Source organism: Colobus angolensis, unplaced genomic scaffold (genome assembly GCF_000951035.1).
Source record: "Colobus angolensis palliatus isolate OR3802 unplaced genomic scaffold, Cang.pa_1.0 Scaffold7, whole genome shotgun sequence".
NCBI classification, from domain to species: Eukaryota; Metazoa; Chordata; class Mammalia; order Primates; family Cercopithecidae; genus Colobus; species Colobus angolensis.
The window spans coordinates 21646464-21674340 of record NW_012120709.1 but is presented as its reverse complement, the minus strand read 5'-3'; the positions used below and the strand labels follow the sequence as shown (position 1 = coordinate 21674340).

At 38.8% G+C, this 27877-nt stretch overlaps 1 protein-coding gene across 8 annotated transcripts in view; it reads left to right on the top strand.

The window, feature by feature from the left end:
* CADM1 (cell adhesion molecule 1) overlaps positions 1–27877 on the top strand; it is a 338141-nt gene that overhangs the window by 246397 nt on the left and 63867 nt on the right. For all 8 annotated transcript variants that reach the window (XM_011926808.1, XM_011926807.1, XM_011926804.1 and 5 more), the window contains exons 2-3: positions 20528–20674; positions 22306–22458. In XM_011926808.1, coding sequence (XP_011782198.1) covers positions 20528–20674; positions 22306–22458 — 300 coding nt within the window. The remainder of the gene's footprint in view (positions 1–20527; positions 20675–22305; positions 22459–27877) is intronic.

Below are 27877 nucleotides of genomic sequence, written 5' to 3'. Positions count from 1 at the left end.
GGAGCCCAGGAGTTTGAGACCAGCCTGGGCAACAGAGCAGGACCCCATCTCAAAAAAATAAATTAATTAAAATAAAATAAAGAAGCACTTGGAAATCTTTTTCTAAAAATCTATTATGATTCAGTCAACAAGCACAGCCCCTCATCAATCACTGTCGGTCATTCTCATGTAGCCATTTGACCTAATGTCTTGTCAGCAACTATACCCCCTCATTATTCTGAAAACTGACCAGACCTCGGTCATTCAGGCCATCAGGCACAAAGATAGAGGCTCACTGGCCACATATTGCCTGATACAGTATGATACAACCATTGAGAGTTCTTTCTGTTACATCCAGCCTACAACCAATATGTATGATGCAACATATTACCTGATACAAACCAGGGAAGGGAACCATTTTTAGAGTGTTGAGCTCTACCTGTCTAATTCTCTGCACATTGGATCATTAGAGACTGTCCTGAGACTAATCCAGAGAGGTCAGTCTAAGCACATTAAAACAGAAGGGTGGCCAGGCATGGTGGCTCACGCCTGTAATCCCAACACTTTGGGAAGCCAAGCTGGGAGGATCTCTGGAGCCCAGGAGTTTGAGACCAGCCTGGGCAACATAGAGAGACCCTGTCTCTAAACAAAATTAAAAGAAAAAAAAAATTAGGCATAGTGGCATGTGCCTATAGTCCCAGCTACTCAGGAGGCTGAGGCAGGAGGATTGCTTGAGCCCAGAGAGTTCAAGGCTCCAGTGAGCTATGACAGCACCTCTGCACTTCAGCTGGGGTGACACAGTGAGACGCTGTCAAAAACACAAAAAACACAAACAGAGTTAAGAGCCATCATCTCAGAGATGGAGACAGGACTGAGCAAAGGAGAGGCTAGAACTAAAGTGAAATGAGGCGGGAAGGGCATACAGCCAGGAGTGACAGAGGAAGGAAACGATGCTGAAGAGTTCAGGGTGAGATCTTTAGATGGCAGGGTGTCTGCTTGGACAGTGTTTGGAGGAATACTCCTTCTGTAGCTCCTCTTGGGCTATACTGAGGTATACTCCTAACAGATAGGTAGAGTCCCTAGCTCTGCTTTGATCTATAGATAAAGCAACTCTTTCCTTTAAAAAAACAAAAAGTTGGCTGGACATGGTGGCTCACGTCTGTAATCCCAGCACTTCAGGAGGCTGAGGCAGGTGGATCACTTGAGCTCAGGAGTTCGGATTGCTTAAACCCAGGAGGCAGAGGTTGCAGTGAGCCAAGATGGCACCACCGCACTCCAGCCTGGGCGGTCGAGCAAGACTCCGTCTCAAAAAAAAAGTTAAGACTGGGTGTGGTGGCTCACGCCTGTAATTCCAGCACTTTGGGAGGCTGAGGTGGGCAGATCTCTTGAGGCCAGGTGTTTGAGACCAGCCTGGCCAACATTGTGAAACTCTGTCTCCACTAAAACTACAAAAATTAGCTGGGCATGGTGGCATGCTCATATAGTCCCAGGTACTTGGGAGGCTGAGGTAGGAGAATCACTTTGAGCCTCGGGGGCAGAGGTTGCAGTGAGCCGAGATCACGCCACTGTACTCCAGCCATGGTGACAGATCAAGACTCCATCTAAAAAAAAAAAAAAAAGAAACAGTTGGAAAGTTAACATTTTTCTTTTTTTTTTATGTTCTTTAAGAAAAATTAAAAGCATTCTAGGGCACCTATGACTACCATTTGTTTTTCTTTATGCTTTGAGCTACAGTCATCTAAAAAATAAAAATAAAAATGATTGTGCTTCTTATCTTCATTTTCCTCTAAAGTAGGACTCTTCCTATTTGAAAGATGGATGGAGGAAAGGAAAAGTATAGGTGAACTACTACGTCTCCTTAGATTTGAGAGACAGAGGGAGAAAAGGAAACCTTAGATTTCTTTAGTACTTGCCTCCAAAGAACTCAGTTACCTTATTGATCTTGGTAACATGTTATAATAAAAGTAGAGCTTTAGCTTGTTGGTTTTGGCTGCCAGTGTCCACGACAAGATTCACCAAAGATAGTTTTGGACTCTGGGCATGGCTCTAAGCTATAGGGCCCAAATCTTAGACAGTTGAGATCCAACAAAGCTGGGTTCTGGGTTCTGGAGTAGGTCGGGAAACAGAGCTGGTGGCGGAGCGCATCTCGGAGTTCCCTCTTTGACCTGTTCACAGGCCTTTCATTGAGCCTTGTTTACCATGCTTTTCTTGTGGTTTGTGACAGATAAGAACCGTATTGATTCCTAGCATCTGCTAGCAGTAACCTTTGAAAGGGCAGGCGATGCATCACCACAGAATTTTATCTATCAATATCGGAGTAATAGAAAGACAGGGATGACATCTAATCACAACACAGCTGGCAGATCATAAATCTGAGCTGATACGGTACTAGTAATGGGCAGTAGAAAAAAAGGGACATGGATTAACATTTGGATAAAGTCAGGGGGTCGTTTACATGGAAAGGACACAATCTGGCCATGAGAAAAGTCCTCATGGAAATGACCACCCTCAAAGGCCTGAGAAGTTCAGTAACCTGCCCAAGTTTATCCAGTCAGTCAGTGGAAGAGCCCTGCTGTAAGCCTCAGTTTCCTCATCTATAAAATGGGCAAATACTTTGATGGATGGTAGAGGATTCAATTAGATTATGTATGCCAATTCTCAAAGCATAGACCCTGGATCAGCAGCGTCAGCATCACCTGTGAGCTTTATTAGGCATGGAAACGCCTGGGCTCCACCTCATGCCTGCTGAATTTGAAACTCTGGGAAGGGCCCAGCAGACAAGCCCTCCAGGTGATGCTGATGCATGTGACAACGTTTGAGAAAGCAGATGTGTGCCAAACAACCAACAAACACATTTAAAAGGGGGGCCCGGCATAGAACTAAGGTTCAAAGAAGCAGCATTTAACTACTGCTTTTATTACTATTAATATTACTTGGTCCTGTCATTATACTAATACTTTACTCTGTGTACAAGCCCTCCATTCTTCATACTTTTTTCATTCACTGGTGAATTAGTGATAAAAATAAACATTTTTTGACAGGTAAACATTTTTGATATTTAAAAGATATCATAGAACTGGATACACAACTCCTGTGCTCCTCTGGTTACAATGCTAGAGAATACCAGCATTCTAAAGGTTAGGGTTCTAATGTGTGCTTTGGACATATTTAGTGCTTTTCACATGTCAGGAAGCTTCCAGCCTGGACAGTGAATAGTGCTACAATTTAATAACATAAATGGAGTCTGTCTGATTCTGCAAAGAAACGGCCTTCCTTGGGGCCCAGAATATATAGTTCCTTCTGCAGTTCCACTCACAGTATTTTTAATCATTTCATGTTTTTATTATATCCCAAGTATAAGGTGCTACAAAGAGTCCCTGGTGCTGGCAGTCACTCAAAAATTGGCAAATCTAAAAAGTGAATAGAACAGCAAGTAGCCCATTAGGTTATTTTTTTCTTTATTAAAAAAAAAAACAAAACACTTTTTTAAAAAGAAAAACTACCATGTAACGTTGGAAGGGTTGATTTTGGCATCTTATACATGAAAAGTAGTCGTAATAAAGTTCCTCAATTGTTGGTGCTTGTTCTGCAGAAATTATGGCTGTGCACAACTGTGAGGGCTTAACTGGGTTTCCATGAAGTACGTAATTCACACTCTAAATGTGACAAGCATGACTGCCCATAAACCTAACGACTTTTTTAAGAGACCGAAATTCAGAACGTTATTCTCTCTGAAACTGCACTTCAGTAACCCAGCAGAAAACTGTTCAGAGGTCTGCTGCCATTGCAGTGAAGGCATCTGGACATACCAGTGGTAAGAACAGCTAACAGCTTTCATATAAGAACCAATTTTTTAGAGGAAGGAGTTAAGTGTGAACCTATTGCAATTGCCATATGTTAACACAAAGAATAGGAACTAGAACATGGCAGTGGCCATTTTGCTGCTCCCTCTCTCTCCCTGCCCACTTCCAACCAGGAAAAAAGTTTACTAGAAAACTGAAACAAATTGAAGTCCTAGGTATATAAATTTTCAGAGTGATAGGAAGGAACCTCCCGCACACTAGCCTTTCACTCTGAGGTGAATTCTCTGGTTTCAAGGTAAGTGTTACTTCCTCCTGTGAGCGGCTGCTGTTAGCCTATGTCCGGATGGCACAAGGCACACTGACTCCAGTGACTGAGAACAGGGCCAGCAGTCCAGGCTGATCCATGGCTATTCATTAAGAGGCTGTGTGAAATGAAACCGGTGTTTACTTTTTCTTCCCCTGAACATTCTATGAGGCTCATTCCAAGCCTGATTCTTTCTGCCTCAAGCTTAAGACTTTTGCTATTTCTCTTAAACTTCTGTTTATGCTGTTACCTATATTTTTGCAGCAAATTTTATCTGCTAGCCAGAGTGAAAAGGCCTGTTGTAAAGGATAGGATAGCTTTTATTTTTTTCCTGCCTTCAAATCATATAGCTGAATTTCATCACTTTTATAACAAACCTCTGCAGCTGAAAAGATTCAGTTTTCATTTTGGAACACTTGCTTTCTTTCCCTATTTGCTGTTTTTGTCTTCACTGGCCTAACACTCACAAACACAAAACACACAGTAACAATAAAACCAAATAAGCAAACATTTAACTAGGGTGCTACAGCTTGTGAACCGACAGACCCCACTAAGTGTGAAAGCGCTGGCTAGAAGTAGTCATTTTTGCAACTAAGTGCAAAATAACCTATGCATTGGTCACAGTCAGCTAGCTGCTTTGGGAGAAGATTTTTCATTTGTGCATTGGTTGTTGTTATTTTTCATCTGTGTATTGCTTGTTGTTTGCAACTTAAGGAAGAATGATACATTCAGTTTCCTATTGACTTTATCCATGAGCCACACCAACTTATCTTCATGCAACCTTGAATTTTTTAAAAATTTGTTTTTAAACATGTTTATTCCTGGAAACTGGCCTCATTTGGTGGCTAGTGATTCGTGATCTTCTTAATCCCATGACACACCGAGATTCACCAGTTTCCTCAAAACAAGTTATCTAGGAATATTTCTCTTTCTAGGATCTCCCTTGGTTAAGCTGTTAGTCTTGTGTTTATGACTGTGATATAAAAGAGTGATTAGAATTAACATACTCCAGGCCAGCGCTCCTCAAATTAATATGCATAGGAATTATCTGAGTCTCTTGTTAAAATGCACTTTCTGACTTAGTAGGTCTGGTGTGTTTGAGATTCTGCATTTTTAGTAATCTCCCAGGGATTGTCAAAATTGCTGGTCAACAACACTGCATAGTAAAGCTCTGAGGGGACCGACCGGTGGGCAGGTGTCCTAATTATATTTTTGGTACAACTGGGTGCTACTGAAAACCCTCTTGAGTCACACTGGAAAATGTATGTGTCCTTTGCCTTCTAACTTCTGAAATTAGCTCTTTGCTGGTCTTTCCTTAGGAGGCTGCTAGACATTAAGTGATGTTTATAGAGGCAAGTAACGCTCATTTCTTCCTTTAGAAGGGGAACACTGATGCCAAAGCCCGTGCACCTGACCTCTGAAGTATTCTCTACTTCTGCTCACTCTCCTTTTCCTTCTCCTGAGTTTTGCTTCCTCCTCTCTATACTCTTTTCCCTGACTCTTTTTTTTTTTTTTTTTTTTTTGAGACGCAGCCTCGCTCTGTCGCCCAGGCTGGAGTGCAGTGACCGGATCTCAGCTCACTGCAAGCTCCGCCTCCCGGGTTTACGCCATTCTCCGGCCTCAGCCTCCCGAGTAGCTGGGACGACAGGCGCCCGCCACCTCGCGCAGCTAGTTTTTGTATTTTTTAGTAGAGACGGGGTTTCACCGGGTTAGCCAGGATGGTCTCGATCTCCTGACCTCGTGATCCGCCCGTCTCAGCCTCCCAAAGTGCTGAGATTACAGGCTTGAGCCACCTCGCCCGGCCTTTTCCCTGACTCTTATCAGCTCCTGAGCACTCTGTGGCAGTCTCTTAACTGATCCTCCTGACTCCAGCCCTTTTCCTCCTCAGCCTCCCCTCCCTCTCTACATAGAAGTTATCTTTCAAAATACAGGTATAATCATTCCCTGGATTAAAATCACTTAATGGCTCCCTATTAATTACAAGATAAAGTGCAAATTCCCTAGCCTGGCATGCAATGTCATTCAATATCTGGACCTAATGACCTTTCCAGAAAATGTTCCTTCTTGTCTCTATTCAGAGCACACTGTATTCTTCACATTGTTCCAAATATGCCACGATCCTCCTTTCAGATTTCTCCTCCTTCTTCCCCCTCTCTAGAAGCTGCACCCTCATCCCAACTGAGCTGGTCATCCTTTTCTATGGTACCCATAGAATATTAGTAACTTGTGACTTACAGGTATGTGTTCGTTGTCTCTGTGTGTGTGTGTGTGTTTGTCTCCCTTGCAGCATTAGGAGCTTCCTCAAGTAGGGCTGTTTTCTCTATTAGCACTCTAGGTCCACTACGAAGGCCTGTTTCTTTCCAAGAACCTTGTGAAAATCCCCGAGACGTTGAAAAGTATTGGCATCAACATAAAATATACAATTGGAAATAATTTTGAAAGCAAAAGCCCTTTGAAAATATTAATTCAAAATTATATTTAGTGTGGAATATGGATACTACTTAATATGTCTTGATGTTATTTGGACAAGTTACTTCAACAAATGGGAGCTCCTAGCACCTGTGAAGTCTTAAAACAGCCTATCATTTAGTAACTTTATTCAACAAACATTTATTAACATTTGCCCTCTTAGCCAATACTGTATTATGCTTTTGAGATACAAAGATGATTAAGATAGTGTGACTGCTCTCAAGGAACTAAAAATAATTAAAATAATAATATATATTTTTTGGCACACAGCTTTTGTGTCAAGACAAGCTGTACAAATATGTGGATTATCCCATTTGCTTCTCAAGATAACCTAGCAAGGGAGGTATTTCATACCCATTTTATGTGTGAGAAACCTGTTAAGAGAGTTTAACTTTGAGTTTACCTTTCCCAAGCTCTGCCTAATAACTGGCAGAGCTAGGATTGAACCCAGATCAAAATCAAATGAATGAAATAACCCTATAAACAAATAATCACAGAACTATCCATGTAATGAGCACTGAGACTGAGACACATATGATTTGTGTGAGTTAGATGTCAAGAAACCTTGACTTGGCATCAAAGCTGTCTTCATGGAGAAAGCTGATGGCTTTGAGCTCAATCCTGCAGGACACGTAGGAATTCCTCCATGGTCAGTTTTCCTGCTTTGATGAGTAGATTAGTAATAGGTGGGTTTGATCAAGCAATAAATTAAGAAATTATGTCAGTAACTACTGTCAGTATCAATTACATATTGATTTGCTTCCTGCATTCAAGGGTATATTTTTACCTAAGAATATCTATTAGCGTCATTGTATAGTTATCAAACTAAACCAAATATTATTAGTTAATTAAATTTTGTGCAACTTTTCTTCGTTCAGTGTCAAATGAAAGGGGAAAATTATGTCCTGTGATGCCATAGGAGCACACCACTTAGTGAAGGTTAGGTTTCTAGAGACCCCAAACATCTTAGACACACCCAGGAACTCATTAGGAAGCAGGAAAGGTCTCAACACCCGATAGCTTTCTCAAAGCTCATGCACTTAGTCCTAAAGGCAGGAATTACCTGTGAGATGTGACAGCCAGCATTCGAGGGAAACAGCAGTGGACACGTGCAAGCCTAACAGGCTAAGACTGTTTAGAGCCAGCTTGTCCAACCTGCAGCCCACAGGCCGTATACAGCCCAGGACGGCTTTGAATGTGGCCTAACATAAATTAGTAAATTTTTTTAAAACGTTATGAGGTGTGTGTGTGTGTGTGTGTGTGTGTGTGTGTGTGTGTGTTTAACCTTATCAGAGGTCATTAGTGTTAGTGTATTTTATGTGTGACCCAAGACAGTTCTTTTTCCAGTGTGGCCCAGGGAAGCCAAAAGACTGGACACTCCTGGTTTAGAGGAATGCCAAGTATTCCTACATATTTTAGTAACTCATGACATCCTCCCTGTATAGAAGCATAGAACAGAGAAAATGGGAAGACAGCAAGCTTTCATGCAATTTGTCATTTATTTCATTTAGTCTTAGAGAGAGGTTTAGTTATATGGAAAGCTGACTTTTGTGGAACACCATATTCCCTCAAGATGTTTGGTATCTGAAATACTGATTTTTTTTTTAGGTTTTACAGGGAGAAGGGTGTATTGCATTACCAGCCTAACACTAGGCACCCTTCACACCCTTTGAATATGGTGATTGCTCTCTGAACTACTTGTGGGCTTATACAGAAAGGGAGGAAACCCAGATGATAAGTCGTGTTTTTAATGCTATAGATTGCAATTCCAAATGTCTGGTCCTCTCCCCTCATCTGCTATTTACCTTATATGTTTCATGCTTGTGGTTTTAATTTACAATTCAACATCAATGTTTGATAAAGATATTTTAATTTGCTCTCTGCTTTTTAGTTAGCCTTAGAATTAAAACAATTATAGCTAAACCTCTGAATTAAAAAAAATTTTCAGAAGATTATGGAAGATCATAAGAAGGTCCTAATAAAATAGAGAGTACGTAGATGGTGATGATGCTGCTGAAGAATATGGAAGAGAAGGTCATAGTTCTCTATAGCATTTTTGGAGCTTAAATACTTTCATAGGCATTGCTTCACTCAATTCACATAATAATCCTTTTGGAGAGATAACATCCATTTTAAAATACAGAAACATTCAGAATTTGAGAGTTTTTCCTATGTTCACCAGCAGGAAGCTCAGAACTACAACAAAAATTCCTGTTTTCCAAGTGTGATGGTCTCATTTCTTCTTAGCTGCCCCCTATTAGTGAAAAATAAGTCACAGGTAATGTATTCTCACTTATCTCTAATTTCAGTGATGATTAATCAGCAACCCACACTTGGGTGATACTAATCAAGTTATTGTTATAATGGCACCAGTTTGTATAGTTACTGTGATAATTGTCTGACATAGGCTTTGCACTGGGGAGTCAGCAGGCATAAGAGTAGAATCTGGAATCTCTTTGGTCCACTGACTTCTCTCCATATGCAATTTCTTCATCAAACTCTGGCTTAAAAGAGCTTTCTACCTCTAGTGTAGGTCTTCCCAGGTTGAAATGGTACCAGCAACCGAGGACAACCAGTTTTAAAAACTAATAATCAAACAAACAAAAAACCACTAGCACTTGCTTTATGATTGACAGATGATAGAGTGAATAACTCGGCAATAAGGGCCTTAGTCATGGAGCCCAGTTTTCCAGCTAAGAAATTGTCATTTCATATAATAGTCCAAAGCTACGTGGCTTCCTGGTAGGAGATGTGGATAAGTTGAATGTTGCAGCGTTATTCAGCATGATGATTATCATGGATTTACAGCTGTTTCTTGAACAAACCATATTACGCACACTCACAAAATACACTCTAGAATAAGAATATAAAATACCTCTCCCCTCCCACTTCCCCATTCTGTTTCTGTAGTAATGTCAGTTGAAACTGACATTCACTCTGAGTCCATATCTGATGTGTTCCAACTGATATCCTTACTTGCTTGTCCTGTCGGCTCTAAGCTTCAAATTTGGAAGGTTTTCAGTGACTCTTGTTGGCAGGAGAAATGAATGAGGAGATGTAGAGAGAGACTGCTATTACAGCCAAATTTCAGCCACATAGACTGTCAATACTAATGAATGCCCTTGAAGCAGGTACTGTAAATGCCGTTAAGTTGGAGTTGAGCTGCCTTTTGAGTTTGGGTCATTTGGCAGAACAGACATCTCCTCTCTAAATACTAAAGACCCTGTTATAGACCTTATTTTATCAGTATCACATATTGGAATGCACTGGTTGCTGATAGATTGGCTGTTTGGCTTCAGATTCCTTTATATGCTGAGAATGTTACTTTAGTTTTGTTCCTAAGTTATAAAAATGAGATACCTATAGATTCATTTCATTAGTTGGCCTTCCTTCTTTTAGCATCGTAAAGCTTAATGTCCTTTCAGCTACCTCATTAATATAGTATAACTGTTAATAGCACTCAGTGTAGAATTAAACAGACCTAGGTTCAAATATTGGTTCCATTCAGCATATGTAACTCTTAGTTTCCTTGTCTGTGTAATGGGGATGATAATGGGATATTGAACCATATAAGATTGTTGTGAGGTTTAAATGAGATAATGTGAAGAAGGGAAAAAAAGAAGCATAGCACCTTGCAGAGAAACATTTTAAACATACATTAGCTATTGTTATCATGCAGATGACAAAAAGAATACCCTCCTCCAGATAGCATTGAGAGTTTTCTTAATATTAGAAAAATTAATAATAAGTGCTGTGTAAATAAATAATTTGTTTTTCTTGCCTCTATACATATGAAGAATAGCAGCCGCTTTCCTTTTCTTCTCTTTATGTAATAATTATTGTTACCTGTTACAGTCTTATGATTTTAAACATCTTACACTAGTTGTTAATCTTTTAACACCCTGGAGGCAAATGTAAAGGGGGAAAAACCCAGCTTTCAGTGAGCTGAAATGAAAAGTGACCCAAGTTTAATCACAGTACCTCTTATCAAAGAGAAAATCATATTACATTCGGTATTTAAAATTAGGGTATATAAACTAAGGGAAATACACGTTATCTCCATTGAGACTTGAGGATGGGGTTGTAAATAAATGCAATTTAAATAATTTTGTAGAGAATAAACTAGTAAGGCTGGGCACAATGGCTCATGCTTGTAATCCCCAGCACTTTGGGAGGCCGAGGCAGGCAGATCATGAGGTCAGGAGATCGAGACCATCCTGCCTAACACGGTGAAACCCCATCTCTACTAAAAATACAAAAAATTAACCAGGCGTGGTGGTGGGTGCCTGTAGTCCCAGCTACTCGGGAGGCTGAGGCAGGAGAATGGCGTGAGCCCGGGAGGCGGAGCTTGCAGTGAGCTGATATCCTGCCACTGCACTCCAGCCTGGGTGACAGAGTGAGACTGTGTCTCAAAAAAAAAAAAAGTGTAACTAGTTATGGCAAGTATTGTGAACAGCCTACATCTCTGATATACTTATGACTCGGGAATTGAGAAGTATACATTAACGTAGAAGAGACCACAGTAGGCTCACCCATCCCCATGGCTTCGAAATCCTAAATTTTTCCTTAATTTGGTTAGGGAAAGCCAATGTTATATTTTCTTACAGAATAAGAGCTCACCAGAGGCTGCCGCAGTATATATAATAAGTAGTTTGGCTACTAAGATCTCTTCTGGGGTAAAAGAGAAATCTAAGTTCCCTTAGATTTTATAGGAACAGTAGAACCTAATATTTGCATCTTCCTTTGTGGTTTTCAAATACATGTTTTGAGTTGTAATCCAGTAAACCTTTTGTTTTAGCTGTGAATAGCCTGTGGTTTGGGAAATGTAGATAGTTCTATATTGAATTAAATCAGTCGCTTCCTATTATCCCAGACTTCAGATAACTTTGGGGCCTGTAACCAACACACCACATGAAGTGAGGGTTTGTGCTTCATCAGCTATCAGCTGCTATTTACACAGTTCATCCCCTTTAAAAGAACGTGAGTTTCCTTCTCAATAGTCTGTGCTTGTCGACAGTGGAATTTTGTATGACTGGTTTTCACTCTAGAAAGCAGTCATTTAATATTTCCTCAAGTATAATATCATATTATAAGTTCATTAGCAAAGGGGTTGATACAGAAGATCAACAATTGACCTTCAGCACAACTCCATTTTGTCTGAAAGAAACTTCATATGTTTTGAAATGCTGGAATACTACCCAGCTTTGAATTGCTACTAAAGCAGCTCAATCTAAAACTATTCTTCTTTTTTTTTTTTTTTGCCATAAACGAGCATCACAGAATCAAATCCATTGAGAAGAAACTGCTTGCTTTGCCAACACAATTAGTTTTATAAGAAGCCTCTGCCTTCAGATTGTTCTTCTCCAAAGTCCACGTTTGTTGGATGGCTGCAGTTATTTTTTAATTAATATTTTTTTAAGAGCCCCCCTTCTCCCAAGAGCCTCTAAGCAGATTTAGCAGGCTTAAAATGACTCTTCTACAAGGTGATTTCAATGCCATCTCACAAACAAATGGAACAGTGGCTTTTCTACTTTGGGGGCTCTATTTTTTTCTCTCTCTTTTAATTCTCATAAAACCTGTCCACTGGAGAGCATTTTTCTTCAGGGTTAGCCTATCTTCCCTCCAAAAAAGATGCTATCTTGCTTATGAACGAAAAGCCCATGCAACCTATCCATCTATGAAAAGGAGTGACAGGAAAAAAAAAAAAAAAGTCTCGGGTTTTCACCTTCCAGTGTGAAAAGCAAAAGGATTCAATGATTATTATTATCTTTTATGGTTTATTTTTATATTCCTGTTTCTTTTATTGCCGTTAGCTTCTTTGATAAGTGAATTTTAATGGAAAAGCTAATTCAGATCTTCAAGTTTAGTAGATGGGTGTCACTCCACATAAACATTCTATAGAGGGAATTGCACCTCTCCTTTTATGGGATCAGACAGCTCAGACCTTAAGCATCATAATTGCTTGGCCCTTTTAGTGGTGTGGGCCCTGATTAAAAAGTCGTATTGAGCTCAGTCTTTTAAAGGAAAGGCAGCTAATGTGATGGTTGAAATTGAAATAGTACAGGCAGGGATGCTATAACTACTTTCTTTTGTCACAGTCTCTCTTGAAAAGAGTTTTCACCCGTCTAATCAATGTTTTCTTTCACAAGAGATACCATCCTGTATGTAAATACAAGTTGGACTGTGCTTGACCTCCGTTCTTCAGCCTTAATGTCAAAAACCAATACACACAAAGGTAGAAATGGTTTGATGCATGTTTGTCTTTAAAATCAAGACTCTGGTCGCCTTTGGTTTGGCATGGTATAAGAGATCATTGTCTTGGGAGAGAAAAGCAGAAAGAACTCTTCTTGCAGCTGACGTTAAAGAATTTCATGGGGACAAAAGAAACTTTACATAATTCTTTCCAATAACTTTTTTCCTACTTTACATAATTCTTTCCAATAACTTTTTAAAAACCTGACTACCTTCCAGTGTGTTAAGTTGAGGGTAGAATTGTTGAAAATCTATTCACTAGGTAAGTTTTGTTGGCCTTACAGCTGTGGAAAACCCAGTCTGGGGACTCTGAAGGAAAAATCTTGCTGTACTGTTTCAGAGCTGCCTCTCCCCAAAGGAACTTCAGAATATAAGGGACACTAGGAGACATGAGGGTTGAGAAAATGGGTCTTTGTGTTATTTGGTGTGGTTGATGTTGAGTTAGACCCTGAGCGGAATGCATTGTGGTGAGCCACCACCCTAAGCATCAGTATTCTTGACTATTCTCCCTTCATGTGCATTTTGGACTTAAAGGTGAAATTCCGTCTTTAACCCCCTTGTGGTTGTCTGAACAATGATTAATGAACTAGATGTGATTCCCTGCAGACCTTTCAAAGGGTGGATGAAGGATGGAATTTCAGCCTTTTTTTAAAACCAGGCCTTTTGCTTAATACTGCTTTTAAAATTAATGTCCTCTTTTGAATGCCAAGAAAACAAAAGGAATTTCTCAAAAGTGTGTGCAGCTTGACACAATAGACCTTAATTGGTGTCAAGGAGATGTTAGGATGAATGGGAAAATGCCCGATAAGACTGAAAAGTGGAACCTTGTTATGAGCTGTCATTTCAACGTGTATTTAAACTATAGCAAAACTGAAACATATTTGCCATATAGATCATAATGACTCCAAAGGAGCCATTATACTCTATTATGTAATTACATAATCAAAGCTTGCATAGTAATCAGCTTTTGAAATTCAATGCTAATCAAACATACCTATAGTATGTGTTTAAGCGAAAATAGAGAACGTTAATTTGCCATTAGTCAACTAAACAAGAATGTGTATACAGAATATTCATGAATAGCTTAATGTTGTGTCAGATGATATTTTTTGTTTTGTATTCAGGGGAAATCAACAATTTTAATTGAAGAAAAAACCAGCACAGAGGAGGATTACTCTTTAACTTGCCATTCAAAAATTTGCCTCACCTTTTACTGATTACAAAAGGAGATTAAATTAAATAAAATATTTTTTCCTTTCATAAGCTCAAGTGACACAACAGTAATTATATAGCAGAAGATTCTTTTGAGATCCTGACCATCTCCATGCCATAGGATACAGTGTTCTAAATGCTACATAAAATAAAGCTTTCAAAACAACAACAACAACAGAAGCCTTTGAATATATATTGCTTTTGTAATTAGCAATAAATCAAAGGTGTTATCCAGAATGAGTCAAGAATAGAAATATCTTGATGACTTGGTCAGGAGGTCTGGCGTCTACTCGTGGCTGGGCCTCATGCTTGCCGTGTGATTTCAGGCCTATCTCCTCCCTGGGCCTAAAGTGAGAGAGTTGATCTCCAAGTTTCTTTCTACTCAGTTCTATTGATTCCGGATTCCATAGGGTTCTATAAAAAACAAGGTGATACAGATGAAGTGTTTGCGTCAACGTCACATGTTCTTGTTCACTCCATTATTTGTTGAGTTGGTTTAGTTTATTTTTTCTCTAAGCCTGGGGACTGTATGGTTGGCATTCATAATTATTTTCACCATTAAGTAGACAGTCTTTGGAGCAGACAGTCAACATATTTGACTTAACTGTTTGGTGTAACAAAACATGGAGAGGATCAAAAAGGTTAAGAGGGGCTTTGTAAACAGCAGACAGATTGATTGCTTTTGATTTTAGATAAATACTAAAGTATTCATGCCGGTTGAAATTTGCCTGTCTCAGAAATAAAGAATTGCATTTGTCTTGAAGAGGTCACACCCTTTACCTTAAATCTACAGTTGATGAGCCCCTTTCTTCGGCCACTGGTTCTCACTGTCTCTTGTCTGCACATTGGATGCCTAAAAATGTTACTGTAATATTTAAATAGAACCAAATTCTTTCATCAAACGCTTTCGTGGCTTGAACTTCAAATAATTTATTTTCAAATTACTTTTACTGTAATTCTTATTAATTCAAATAGGTTTCTGATTTGATATAAAACTCTGTAAATGCAGGGAACAGTTTAATGAATTGAAAGATAGGATTGAGTCTTTTAAAGGAAATGTACAAAATATGCTGACAATAATTGCTTAGATAGAAATCAAATCTTAATGGCTTTGTTAATGATTTGTAGTGAACACTGTGTTTACGTTGACTTGGGGGAACATATGTAGTTACAAAGATTTTTCCCTCTGGGTTTCAGCAGAATCTTAATTTTTTTTCATTCTTTTCCTGAAACGTACTCAACTCTGTACTAGCTCTCAGAAACATTAGCAGGAATTGCAAGTGCCTCTACTAGTGATGGTTTTTTTTCGGGTAGGGATTAGAGGTTCTGCTTCCAAGTTGGGCACATCCTGAACAGGGTTGTAAAAATAGTAGCCGACAGAAATGAGCATAATTGACAAGGCATTTGAAGCTTCAAGTCAGCGAAGGCTCACCCTTCTACAGAAAATAAGATTTCCAAAACGTGCTTCTTTGAAAATTTCAAACCTAGGAGGGTAGGAATTTATTAATAACCCGAGCCTTTCATTTGTGTAAAATTTCAAGAACTATAGTGGAGTTTTTAAAGTAATAACTGACTACATTGATCATCAGCAGAATGATTTTTTTTTTTTTTTTTTAACAATCTATAGTTTTGGTTTGACTCCTATTTAGACAATATGACTGTGCTGATTTAATGTTAGGTTCAGTCTTCCATAGAGCAGAAGGTTTTCCTAATATGATTAGTTTTCCTAATATGATTTTGCTACTAAAGGAGTAGGTCAAGGGACTTTATTTGCTCTTTCTCTGGGCAAACTGTCTTCCCTTTGAAGAGTTGCTGGTGCTCCTTCTCTATGTCAGTAGCAGTTTACGTAGTTGCCATAGTATAAACTCAATTCTGTTTTAACTATGACTTGCCCTTTTGTTATAGTCTTGACTAGAGAGACTCCCCCGGTGTAAATGAAGTGCTTTATTTATGAACAGCCAGGCAGCGGGGGCGAGAGCTTGTGGTGCTAGCAAAAGGCCGCCATGCACTGGTAATAAAGGCTTTCTCTAGGGGCAGAGTGCCGAGCACTGAAAGAAGGAAGCAGTAGTAAACAAGGTGTTTTACATTCAGAACAGTTTCTCTCTCATCTTAAAGTGTGTAATTGTGTTCTGGATAAAATATGGAAATAAAAAAATCAGAAGTTGCTCATAGGCACATAGCCCTCTTTAAAAACAAGTACATTTTCCAAGGCAGAGCCAGTATGAACCTTGGCATCAAAGCCTGATGCTGGCTGGTAAAAAGTGCAAGCTGTATGGGCTGGAGAATCTGATAGAACCTGGTTCAAGAACCAGCTTGGCCACTTAGCTGAATGACATCAGGCAGCTTATTTAAATCTCTCTGTCTCCGGTTTTTCATCTCTAAAGCGGGGATACTGAAAACTCCAGGAGTTTGAGAGAGAAAAGTATGTAAAGCATCCTGCACAGTGCCCAGCCCTGGATAAACATTCTTTCCCTTCCCCGTGTCTCGTTTCAGATCTGCCCTGTCACCTCCCTACAGTGGCCATATTGTTGACTGAATATGTCACTGAAATGGAGTTTATAACAAAACGAGGTCTTAGAAAAGAATCTGTAAACTATGTTAATTGAAGATTGAATTAGGAGGGGATTTATGGGCCCGCTGCACCCCCACCCCAACAGCTCTGCTGTCACGGTCGTTACTAATCATAAAAATACATTTTCTCTTTCTTTAGACGATAAGCTTTCTCTTCACTGTGATGAATGCCCTGACAACTTCTAGTTTACTACACGAGGCTTGCTTGTAAGCGAATGGGATTCTCCAGTGCCATCGTTTTATTTTTAGGAATTGTCTGGCAAATCAGGGAGTTATAGGGAATATAGTTGCTGATACAAATAAAAATCCAGTTTGATTTTGTCCTCTAAATCTCACCCATATACACCGATTAGCAGTCAAAAATGTCTATACATGCCAGATATTGTTCCACCCTTAAAATAAATTACCTTCCTGTTAACAGCCTTATTTAATGGCTACACTATATTGTACCTATTTGTTTTCTTTTGCCCAGAACATGTGCTGTTTCTGCCTTGACATTATATCTGCTAATGGAGTTTTAGAAAATCAGAAAGGTTTTAAAAATGGATTCTTGAAGAAGGGCACCAAAGTTGCCTATTTGTACCCTTCTGCTACACATCAAATTGTGTTTTGTAGCAACCTAATTGTCATGGTATCTGTTTCGAGGGGAAATTTATCAAGTCACAGTGCACCCTTCTGTTTGGAAGAAATATTTGAGGATGTGAGCAGAAATTATTTTTACATAAAGGCTTCAGGCAGTTAAGAGTACTGACATACATACCGTATTTTCATCACTGTCATTCACTTCCTTTGCCTCAAATAAATAGGTCATTATTATTCCTTTGCAGCCATCTTATGGCACCTTAAAGCGTGGAGCTCTGTTGAACATAACTGCTGTCCAGCTGACCCATATAATTTATTGGTGATTTTTACAGAATGACATCCTTGGGCCACCACCATCAGCCAAGGCCCTTTGATCTCTTTCAGCAAAATATTTCGTGATCACTTATAATTTTTTGGCATTAGTATTATAACCATGTTAACATAGCTAGGAACTGGCATTTCCTGAGACCCTGGATTTTAGGTTAGCCTCAGCGATTTTAGAAAATAATACAGTCATGATGATGATACCACCATAGATTTGCAGAGCGCATGATGTGCCAGAGCACAGCAAGGGCAAACATTTGCAGATGGAAAAATTTTACCTGAATGATTCGCTCAGTAGTGACACGTTAAAATGGTTTGGCCTTATAGTACTTAATTATAAGTGATAATTAAGAATGTTTAGACTTTCCTAGAAAACAAACAAAACCTCACTCTGATTTATTGTTGTCATTGCTTAAAAGACAAAATCATGGACAACACGCCTCTTTTCCCATCCTCTTTAGACATGTTTTGTAGCCTTAATGTGAATGTAGTATGCTACTCTCAGAATATACTAGCCTTAGGATTTCAATAAAGAGCTAAAATTAAAGCATACAGTTATTTCCACGGGAACTATTCTATTAAAGCATAATTGAATTGCAACTTGCTTTAAGTCCCAGTGGCTGCAAGATAGTAGTCAGGATTTGTAAGGCCTCGGTTTCTGTTGAAGGGATTACTGTCTGTCACCAGGCTGTTCCACATGTACCTTTTGTAAACTGAAGATTATTTGTGTTGCTAATATACTTCCTTTGATAGAAGAAATCCCTCCCATAACCCAGTAAGACCCCGTTTGGTAGTCTACTCCACTCAAAGCAAGTCCTAGGCCTTAAGACAGATATAGCACTTGAATCACACAATTAAATTTTTTCTTAATTTTAGTAGATTGCGTGTTACCTGAGGCTGTGAGAGTGGTGGCTTTTCTGTACACACTTTCGTCAGGGCCAGCAAAACCACCTTGAAAAGCTTGCTTGATTGGTAGAAATTTTCTTCTCCTTGTTCTTTTCTCCAATCTGGAAATAAACTTTCTCTCTCCAGCTGGGTTCTGAATTCTGTGTTTGTCACAGTAATCCACTAAGGAAAAAAAAAAATCCGTTCATTTTTTTTCTGATCACCTTTTCTCTTTGTTGTTATTCTGTAACACTGTTCTGCGTACTAAGCTTCCACTGCTGGATCAAGCTGTGGGGAATTGACCCTCTCACTCACCACAAGCCCTGTGGGCCTGCATTCTCACACCCAGCTTAATTCCCTGGATCATAGAGCTCGAGGTTGGGTTTCATTTTGGTCTGCTCCTCAAGCACCAGAAATTTTTGTTTATCTGTGGTTCTAATAATTTTTTTTCCTTATCCTTTTAGTTTCCTCTTTTCTAATCCTCTGCCAGGGGCTGGTCAATTTCTAGGTGGATTTGGCTTAGAGCTATCTTAGCCACCCCTCTCACACTTTCCCAGTGTGTCCTAGCAAAGAAAAAAAAAAAAGGATCCTTCAACAGAAATATGATAGTATGATAGTAGCAGGTGGAAACCCTCCATTTATTCTAATTGCATCTCTGTTTATACTGTCTCAAATTGTCTTTAGATGAGTATTTATCTTTGACCTTTGTTTCATTATGTGGGAACATTTTTTAAGGAGCAAATAATCTGCCCTGAGTTGGTTTAAAACAGCTACGTAGGGAGGTCCTTGAGAGCAGGAGCCTTTATTCTTGGATCCACACCACTCCCAATACGTAATGGCTGAATAAATCTTTGTATTTGATGTCTAGAGAAATGATGATGATGATGATGATGATGATAGCAGCAGCTGCCATTTATTCAGTTTTATGAGAAACTAGACACAGTGCTAAATACTTTATATTTAATATCTGTTTTCATCCCCCTGTCAGCCCTGTGGGATAGCTTTTAATTACTATCCCCATTTTTCAGATGAGAAACTGGCTCAGGGACTTTAATTAATTTTCCAGCGATCACACAGCTAAAAAGCAGTCTCTCTCCCCTTCCCAACTGATCTTTACATCTAATACCTATACCACACTTTTTGTTCTGTAAGTAGGGATAAGGTATTGGTTTTCACCCACATTGCAGCTTCTTAAAGGCTAGGACAGCATATACTTCTGTATCCCCTACTATGCCAGGTGCGACATGGAACACTGGACAATTACTTCATCCTTGGTTCTGAATTGAACTCACTTCTCCTCCTACCTGTCCTGTGGATCATTTAGGACATTTATGAGGTGGCCCGGCTGCTGTCACTAATCTCAGAAGCAACAAACTAGGGCAGATCTGGAGATAAGCCTTATATATCAGTGAATCTGAAAGCCTGGACTTTTTGACATGTTCTGAGGGAGATTTTCTAAATGGCTGGCAGGGGGTGCTGGGTGAGCTGCAGGTAGGGGTGTCCGTTCAGAGATGCCTGGGGCTTTGGGTGAGTCATGAAGGTGTGAGTTTCGGAGAATAGAGTAACAAACTCCGAACCCTAAGCCTTCCCAGGATTTTATTGCGATCCCAAAGAGTCAGTTAGGCCTCACTCGCACACGATGAACTGCCTATACATTGGGACTGTCAACATCAACTAACAAGACGAGATTATTTATTGAACCCTCCTACCTACTTCTATTAAGTGGCTCCTTGAGTTTCTGTGAGGCTGACCAAATAGCTTAGCTCAAGGGCGGGTAAGCTAAATTTGGCTGTATCTATCTTCCCTACTCCATTTGCGAGAGCTTCAGCATTCACAAAAGCCAGTACTCTGACCTTTCCAATACCTTCTCAGTATACTACTCAACTATACAAAGTACTAGAGGCTGAAATGTTTTGTATCACAGCTTTTGAGAGTATGGTGATTCCAGGCTTAGTATTTTGTCCCTAGGTCTGTCTTGGATTAATAGACTCGTTTTGTAGACTACAAAGAAAGGTATTAGAGCCGTGCTAAATGTTGCTACTTGTGTTCATTTTCTAATATGCCTAGTTTCCACTTTAGTAGATCCCATTGATCACGTTTTAATTGATGGAAATTTTCCTCTGACCTTTTCTTCCCTTTTTTTAAGGTGATGGACAGAATCTGTTTACGAAAGACGTGACAGTGATCGAGGGAGAGGTTGCGACCATCAGCTGCCAAGTCAATAAGAGTGACGACTCTGTGATTCAGCTACTGAATCCCAACAGGCAGACCATTTATTTCAGGGACTTCAGGCGTAAGTTTCCATCCCTATAGTTGTAGACAGCAACTTTTTTTCCTACATGTAGTCTTGATAAAGAGATTGCTAAGGCCACCTTTTTTAAATTTAATGTTAGATGCTTAAAGTTTAGTCAATTCTTTGGAAGGAAGAAGAGACAGGCAATCATAATCTTTCTACTTAATAGAAACCTTGAATGGCCCCTTTTAAAAGTAAGGCAGTCTTACTTTGCAATAGAAATTGATTGTAGTAATTCAAGGTGAATTGCAATTGAGTCCCAAATACTTAGCTGACACAAACAACTCAAACAGGGTAAGGCAAGGAAAATACAGCATTCTGAAAGGTAATCCCTTTGGTTTGAAGATTGAAGTTTCCAAGGCAATACATGCCTACAAGCATAAAACCAAGTCTTCTCTCATCATAGCCTTTGGCATATGGAAGTGTCCATATGCTGAAATCGTTCCAAATATAATATCACAAAAACCAAAATTGCAACAAACTTGTGTAGAATACAAATGGTTCATATGAGTGTCAGGGCTTAGTAAGAGCAAGAATCAAATCTTTTGAAAAAAATTGTTATTGGAGAGCGTCAGTGCCTAACCAAAGCGAAGCATGTCCCTTCCCAGCTGCTTGTCCCCTTCCTCCCCAATACCCCAGGGTCATTCATGACCTGTGGAAAACGTTGATAAACCTAAGGAACGTTTAAAAGGTTGAGGGAAGATAAAAGGAAATAAGCCAGCTTCTTTTCTCAAAGTGATTTTTCGTCATATACTAAGTTAGTCTTTGCCAAAATTAAAAAAGGATTTTGAAAGAGAACATTTGAAATAAATAAGAGGCCCACATATATGGGTTTTGCAGTGATTTTGATTTCCTGCTTAATGCCTCATCAGTTTCATACTGTGAAGCCAAATGTACTTAGGAAACCGCAGGACTAGTTTAAGGCCTCCATAGGCTCGAGGCCATCCACTTTCAGCAGCTCCACCTCAAATCACATCAAATATGTTAAGGTGAATCCAAGTTAATCAGGTTTATTTTGCTATTAGATTATAAGTTTTTAAAATAATTTTCCTTTTGCTTTTGTAGTTAATATGAAGGCCTTTTTAGTTCTGTTTCATAATTTGAAATCCTTGTTTTTTGAAGGTCTTACTTATACTTTTTGAGGCATTTTAAAATGCTGTAGGCCCCAGTCCCTGAACTTCCAGTGCCCAAAGGCTAGGGGGGCCTGGCACTCCCTGCCTCAGGGGACTCATGACCTGCTTTTTCCTTTTGTTTTCTTTTTGTCTGTCTCTGGTAGAAAACTGGAAAACATGTATGAGTAAATGCTGAAAACTGACAGCATTTGAAATTGTGCCAAGGTAGAAGGGTGCATATCTGGATGTGTGTGCATATGTGTATTTTTTTATTTTTAAAATTCAGCAAGCCAAATTAGCTGGATTTGGACTATATATATATATATATATACACTCACACGTGCACTCACATGCATAAGTTTCCTTTGGACAGGGTTATTTGTCTACATGAAGTTACTGCAGACACCCAAAATAGTAAGTCAAGAAGTACCAGATACAACAAGATTTAATACATAATTAAGGAAAAGAGACTGTCCGTCCACCTTCTCACAATCACTCACTCTGTGTTTTGTTTCACAGCTTTGAAGGACAGCAGGTTTCAGTTGCTGAATTTTTCTAGCAGTGAACTCAAAGTATCATTGACAAACGTCTCAATTTCTGATGAAGGAAGATACTTTTGCCAGCTCTACACCGACCCCCCACAGGAAAGTTACACCACCATCACAGTCCTGGGTAAGAAATGCATATGGGGCTTACCCAGGGAAATGGAATGCGGATGGCCCTTACTACCAGACAGCTTACAGCAGCAAGGAAAAGGTTAATGGTGAATTCTCCTGTTCAAACTTGTTTCAGGAAGAATCGCCGCCCATCTTGCTGAATTTTAAAAATAGCCTATTTTACCAAATGCTCTAAGGAATGGCAATCAGCAGTCTTTATAGATTCCACCTGCTCTTGGGTTTCAAACCTCAAGCTTCAGAAGCAAAGATCAAGAGAATTTAGAGCCCTCAAATGAATCACTCACCACATGAAATGTTATTGCTTCTAACTACTGGGATTTTTTTCTTCCCTCTGTGCAGGGGAAGGGGAGATGGGCTACCAAATCTATACCCCATGGCAGAACTCAGTTATGAAATCCACGTAATGATTTTTCCTTCTGAGTTATGTCCTCATTTTAATATTGTTGATCTCCTTTTCATTGGCTTGACTTATAGCCTTGTTTATTGCTTATACTCTAGATTATGCTGTAAAGAAATCATACCCCATGAACATATACTTTGCCACAAATTGCCATCATTGGACATAAAAGAGTTAAGAGCGCTTTTACTGATAATAAGCAAATAACTGTTGACAGGCTGCTAGGTGCACCTCCAGTGAGCTGAGTGTCTTCATTTATGATCACCAGATTGTGAGTTTCAGCAAAATCCCAGTAGCCAGGTTTCCATGTTTATATTTTAATATAGTCAGCAGATATTTCTATGTTGAAGGTGGTCTGAATCAGTCACCTTTAGACAAGCTTACTCTACTGCATAACACCAGGTGATTTGGAGTCTTGAAACTGAATTTTCAAGGACATACACTATAGCATGAGGCAAGATCTCTGATTTACACCTTCGGGAAGATGATGAATCAAAGTCTATTTGAGGCGGCAGACTGCAGCTTTTCAGTGTAATGATATGAAGATTAAAGAGGAAAGATAAATATGAAGGACATTTTTGCTTGTTATGTGTGCACATATATGTATTTATGGATGTACATATTGAGCTGCTGCCTCATTACTTTACTTCAACACAGCTGTAGAAGGGAACATTTTTTTATTCATTAAGCTAAAACATAACCCTAATGCTCACATATATGTTTTTGACAAGAGGAGTATTGATTTTAGAAAGCTGTGTTTAAAACCTGTCCATACAATTTCTAATCTGGTCTGTGTTTAATGATAGATGGCTTTCAGGTATTTGTATTTGTCACTATTGTGGTCTTAATCCAGATTAGACCTGTAGAAATAGTAAGCATGGGAGGTTTTGCTGGGATGACTATTTTGGTATTTTGCAGATGTACCAAATTCACAAGCATAAATTTGAAGTTTTCTGTCTGTCTACTTGTATCAGAGTATTTGAAAACGCTCTTTGCTTATTGGAGTAAGTCATTAGCAGCACAGACTTCAAATTGACCATCCACTCATCCACCCTTTTACTCATCATCGTTTATGGCCTTTCCACAAAAGTGACAGTCATAAAATAAAATCTATTTATGGCATTTTGAATTTTCAGAGTATTTTACTACATATACCTTTACGTATTTATATGTTGTTTTTCACAGAAGTAAAATGATCATAACAGACGTTAGACATCTTGCCCAGGTTACACAGCACTCAGTAAGAACCAAGAATCTTAGAATTCGGAATAAACCTTACAATTCTGTCTTGCAGTTACAACATTGGTGTCTTCCAGTCTAGGTTGTTTTCAGTTAAATACCGAATGCTTTTGTTTTAAGATTTTTTTTTCCCCCAAAAGGCGCACATCTTCTGTTTTCAGGAGCATATCTAGCCATTGGCAAGCAGTTACTACTGCCTGTCATTTTCTGGTGCCTGATACATTTATTCTCAAAACCACTGCATGGATCATTTTGGCTCTGAATATACCATGTGCTTGGGAACCAGTGTGCCAGTACTAGAATTTTGAGAGGCATTATGCCTGTAATCCTTTAGGAGGTCTGATTATTCTAGAAGTAATAGGTTCCTACTTGTATTTTATAGAAGCATTAACTTAAATATACTCAAAAGTAGCACTCTAAAAAGTAGTAGATGTTCTTTCTGCAGATGTTATTCATTCACTTAATATTCTTTCCATTTAATTTACTCCAGGATTCCTTGACAGAGTAAAATTGTTGTCATCAGTGTTTGAGTCTTTCATTTCCCAAAATCTGACAATTTCCACTGATACTCGTATATTCAAACCTTTCTCGTAAGGTTTAGAGTTTTCAGATATTATAATGAATGAAGAATGACATTAGCATCTTCGTTGCTATCTGCAGTTCTCTGAAAAGGACTCCGCGTGTACTTACACAGCTGTCAAACTTCTTGATAGGTTGAAGATGCTCATTTTAGTGCATGTGTCTATTAGTTATTTGATGCATTCAGTAAAAACTTCAGCATAATTATAAGATATGGAGATGGGTATTTGTTAATGTTGTCTATGCTATTCTATAGTTACTATTATGCTTATGATCTGATCCATGTAAAATCTGAAGACTCTCCTATGATATTTTGCATGCATTTAGTGCCTTTAAGGATATTCATTCACGCCTTCCACTTGTGACGATTTTGTTTCTTTCTCCAAACATACTGTAGGACTCTCTTTATACTCCTATTCATGAGAGCAGATGAATGAGACAGAGAATACACTTCTTTAAGATTAATATAGTTACTGATAATAGTAGCTAATATTATCACAGTCCTGTCCTTCTAAGATTAGTGTTCATTCTTAAGATTCCAGGAACAGGAGAACCTAATTATTTTAAAGGGTCTTAGAGTGAGATTTCACATACTGATCAGCTTTAAGACTCCTCTTTTGTTGTAATTAATGTGACTCATCTTGATATTGCTGATTTTTGTTAAATGTTGTAGGTGTAATGTTTATAATTAGCACTCTTATAGATTTGAGGTAGCTAAGAAGAACCTTGACATTTCATTACTGTTTTCTAGTATTTCCCTCTATGTGATTTTCATTCAGGTTTTCATCTATATGCACCTCCTTAGAAATATCTTTGGTTATTTTCATTAATGGCTGCAGGCAGTTTTTACTAAATGTGCTTGTTTAGTGGACCATGCGTAAGTATATTCTCTGGTTAGCAGCAGTTTTAATTCATTTTTCTTATAAATGGATTTTTATACTTTACTAACCTTTTGTATTAGAGTAGACATTATGAAGCTAAAGGAAAAACAGGGTAGAATTAGTAGACCAAAATAAGTTTTAAGATCTTCTCATCCAACCCTTTTTTTCAGAAAAACAGATTTAAATCACCTCATTTATATTTTTGAAAGCTTTCCTGCTCTTAAAAAAAAAACTGAGCAAAATCAACTTTGTAACATATCAGTAAACTATTATGATTCACATTATCAGATTTTATTTTATAAAACAAACAACTCCCAGTATAAATGCCTGTTTCTTCTTTTAACCTTAGCAAAGATCAGAAATACTGGTCACAATCTTGAGAAAACTATTTATGGGCTTGGAAAAAAAATCATTCAGTGATTTCACAGGATGGTGATCTCAACAGTAAATAAGCCCTTTATTTTTCTACACTGGGCAAATTTTTTTTTTTTTCTTTTTTGAGACGGAGTCTACCTCTGTCGCTGAGGCTGGAGTGCAGTGGCGTGATCTCGACTCACTGCAACCTCCGCCTCCTGGGTTCAAGTGATTCTCCTTCTTCAGCCTCCTAAGTAACTGGAACTACAAGTGCCTGCCACCTCACCTGGCTAATTTTTGTATCTTTGGTAGAGACAGGGTTTTACCATGTTGGCCAGGCTGGTCTCAAACTCCTGACCTCAGGTGATCCGCCCACCTCTGCCTCCCAAAGTGCTGGGATTACAGGCGTGAGCCACTGCAACACTGGGCACATTTTCTAGTGCCTTTGAAGTTTTCCACATTTTTACCTTAGCCATAAAGTTGAAGATGATGTCAGCTCTTTGGGCATATAATCCTAGGAACTAGCACTGGTTCAGGACTCACTCTGAAGTGTTATAGAATAGAATGTATCTGTTGCAGTTGTTTAGATAATGCCAAACAACAAAGAATCCAGATGAGGACCTAGCTGCCTGTCAGGCTCTCAGCCCCCAAATGAAATCTGGAGGAGACATTGGTGAATTTTCCTCCATCCTTATCTGTACCTTCCCCTTTTCATTTCCTTACTCTGGACCAGCAGACATTATTGATAATGTGGAAGGAAGCCACGCTCATCTTTATGAACTAAATGGAGGCAATAAAGACTTTCCACCGAGAGATACCATCTAAGATGAACGGGTAGTGAAGGTTAGGAGAAGCTTGGGGTAAGCAGAGACAAGGGGTTTCCAGGCTTAGCATGAAAATGAGATAATAAAGGAAAGATATCCAGGAACATGGGAAACAACTATCTGAGTATGTTTGAGGCTAAATTCCACTAAGACTCAACAGAGATGCATAGAGGAGTCTTTTAACAACTGCTGGACTGTCACATCAAGAAGATTCCCATGTTTCCACAGAGGGACCATCAAAGTGTTTCTCCCAAAGTCACACAGATAAAGCAGGATCTCATCTGCCCCATTCCCTAGGGATTTCCAGGGTTGCTGGTGGCTTTAACCATTTGCCTTCTTTGTCATTTACTAAGAGAGACACCTTCCTAAGGTCCTATCCCATCAGTTACATTGCTCCATTACAGTTCTCATTAGGAACCACTGCATATTTCAACATGAAAAATTATTTTCATCACTCTTATTTTTTCCTGGACCTTGAAAGGTATTTTGTTTTAACTTTCATTCCTCCGTTTGTTGAGAAGACACTCCTATATTTGTTATACCTTAGTTGTTTTGTTTTCATTTTTTCTTATACCACCCTTTAAGGTCTTATTTTCTTTAGGGTTTTCCTCTGACATTTGATCTAACAATAGCATGTTAAAAAATATTCCTATAATACTGCACTCAGAATGCAGTAGTATTTATTAATCCTAAACATCTAGTCTCTCCATGTATCCCCTATCTACCATCTAGGTATGTGTGATGAAAATCTATAACCTACCTGACTATCATCTAGCATGGATAAACTATGTGAAAGATACAGCTAGTTGAAGTCATTCCATTTCTTTTGTTACAGCCTTTCTGTGTTTCATAAAATGCTAGCAGATGTGAAACTCTAAATTAGATGTTAAATTATCTTTTTGTTTATTTTTTCTTAAAATATAAACTAGGGTAGTTCTTTGCCATGTTTAACTACTCATTTGGGCCGTATCATATTAGCAGCACATCCATTTGAGCAAATATGTTGTTTTCCTTGTACACAGGAAACAAAGAAGAGGGATATTTTGGGTCTACTCATTACACCCGCCACCACCAACAGCACCAAACACTATCTTGCTAAGGAAGTATGTGCAACAAATCATTTTACTTTTACTTTTCTAT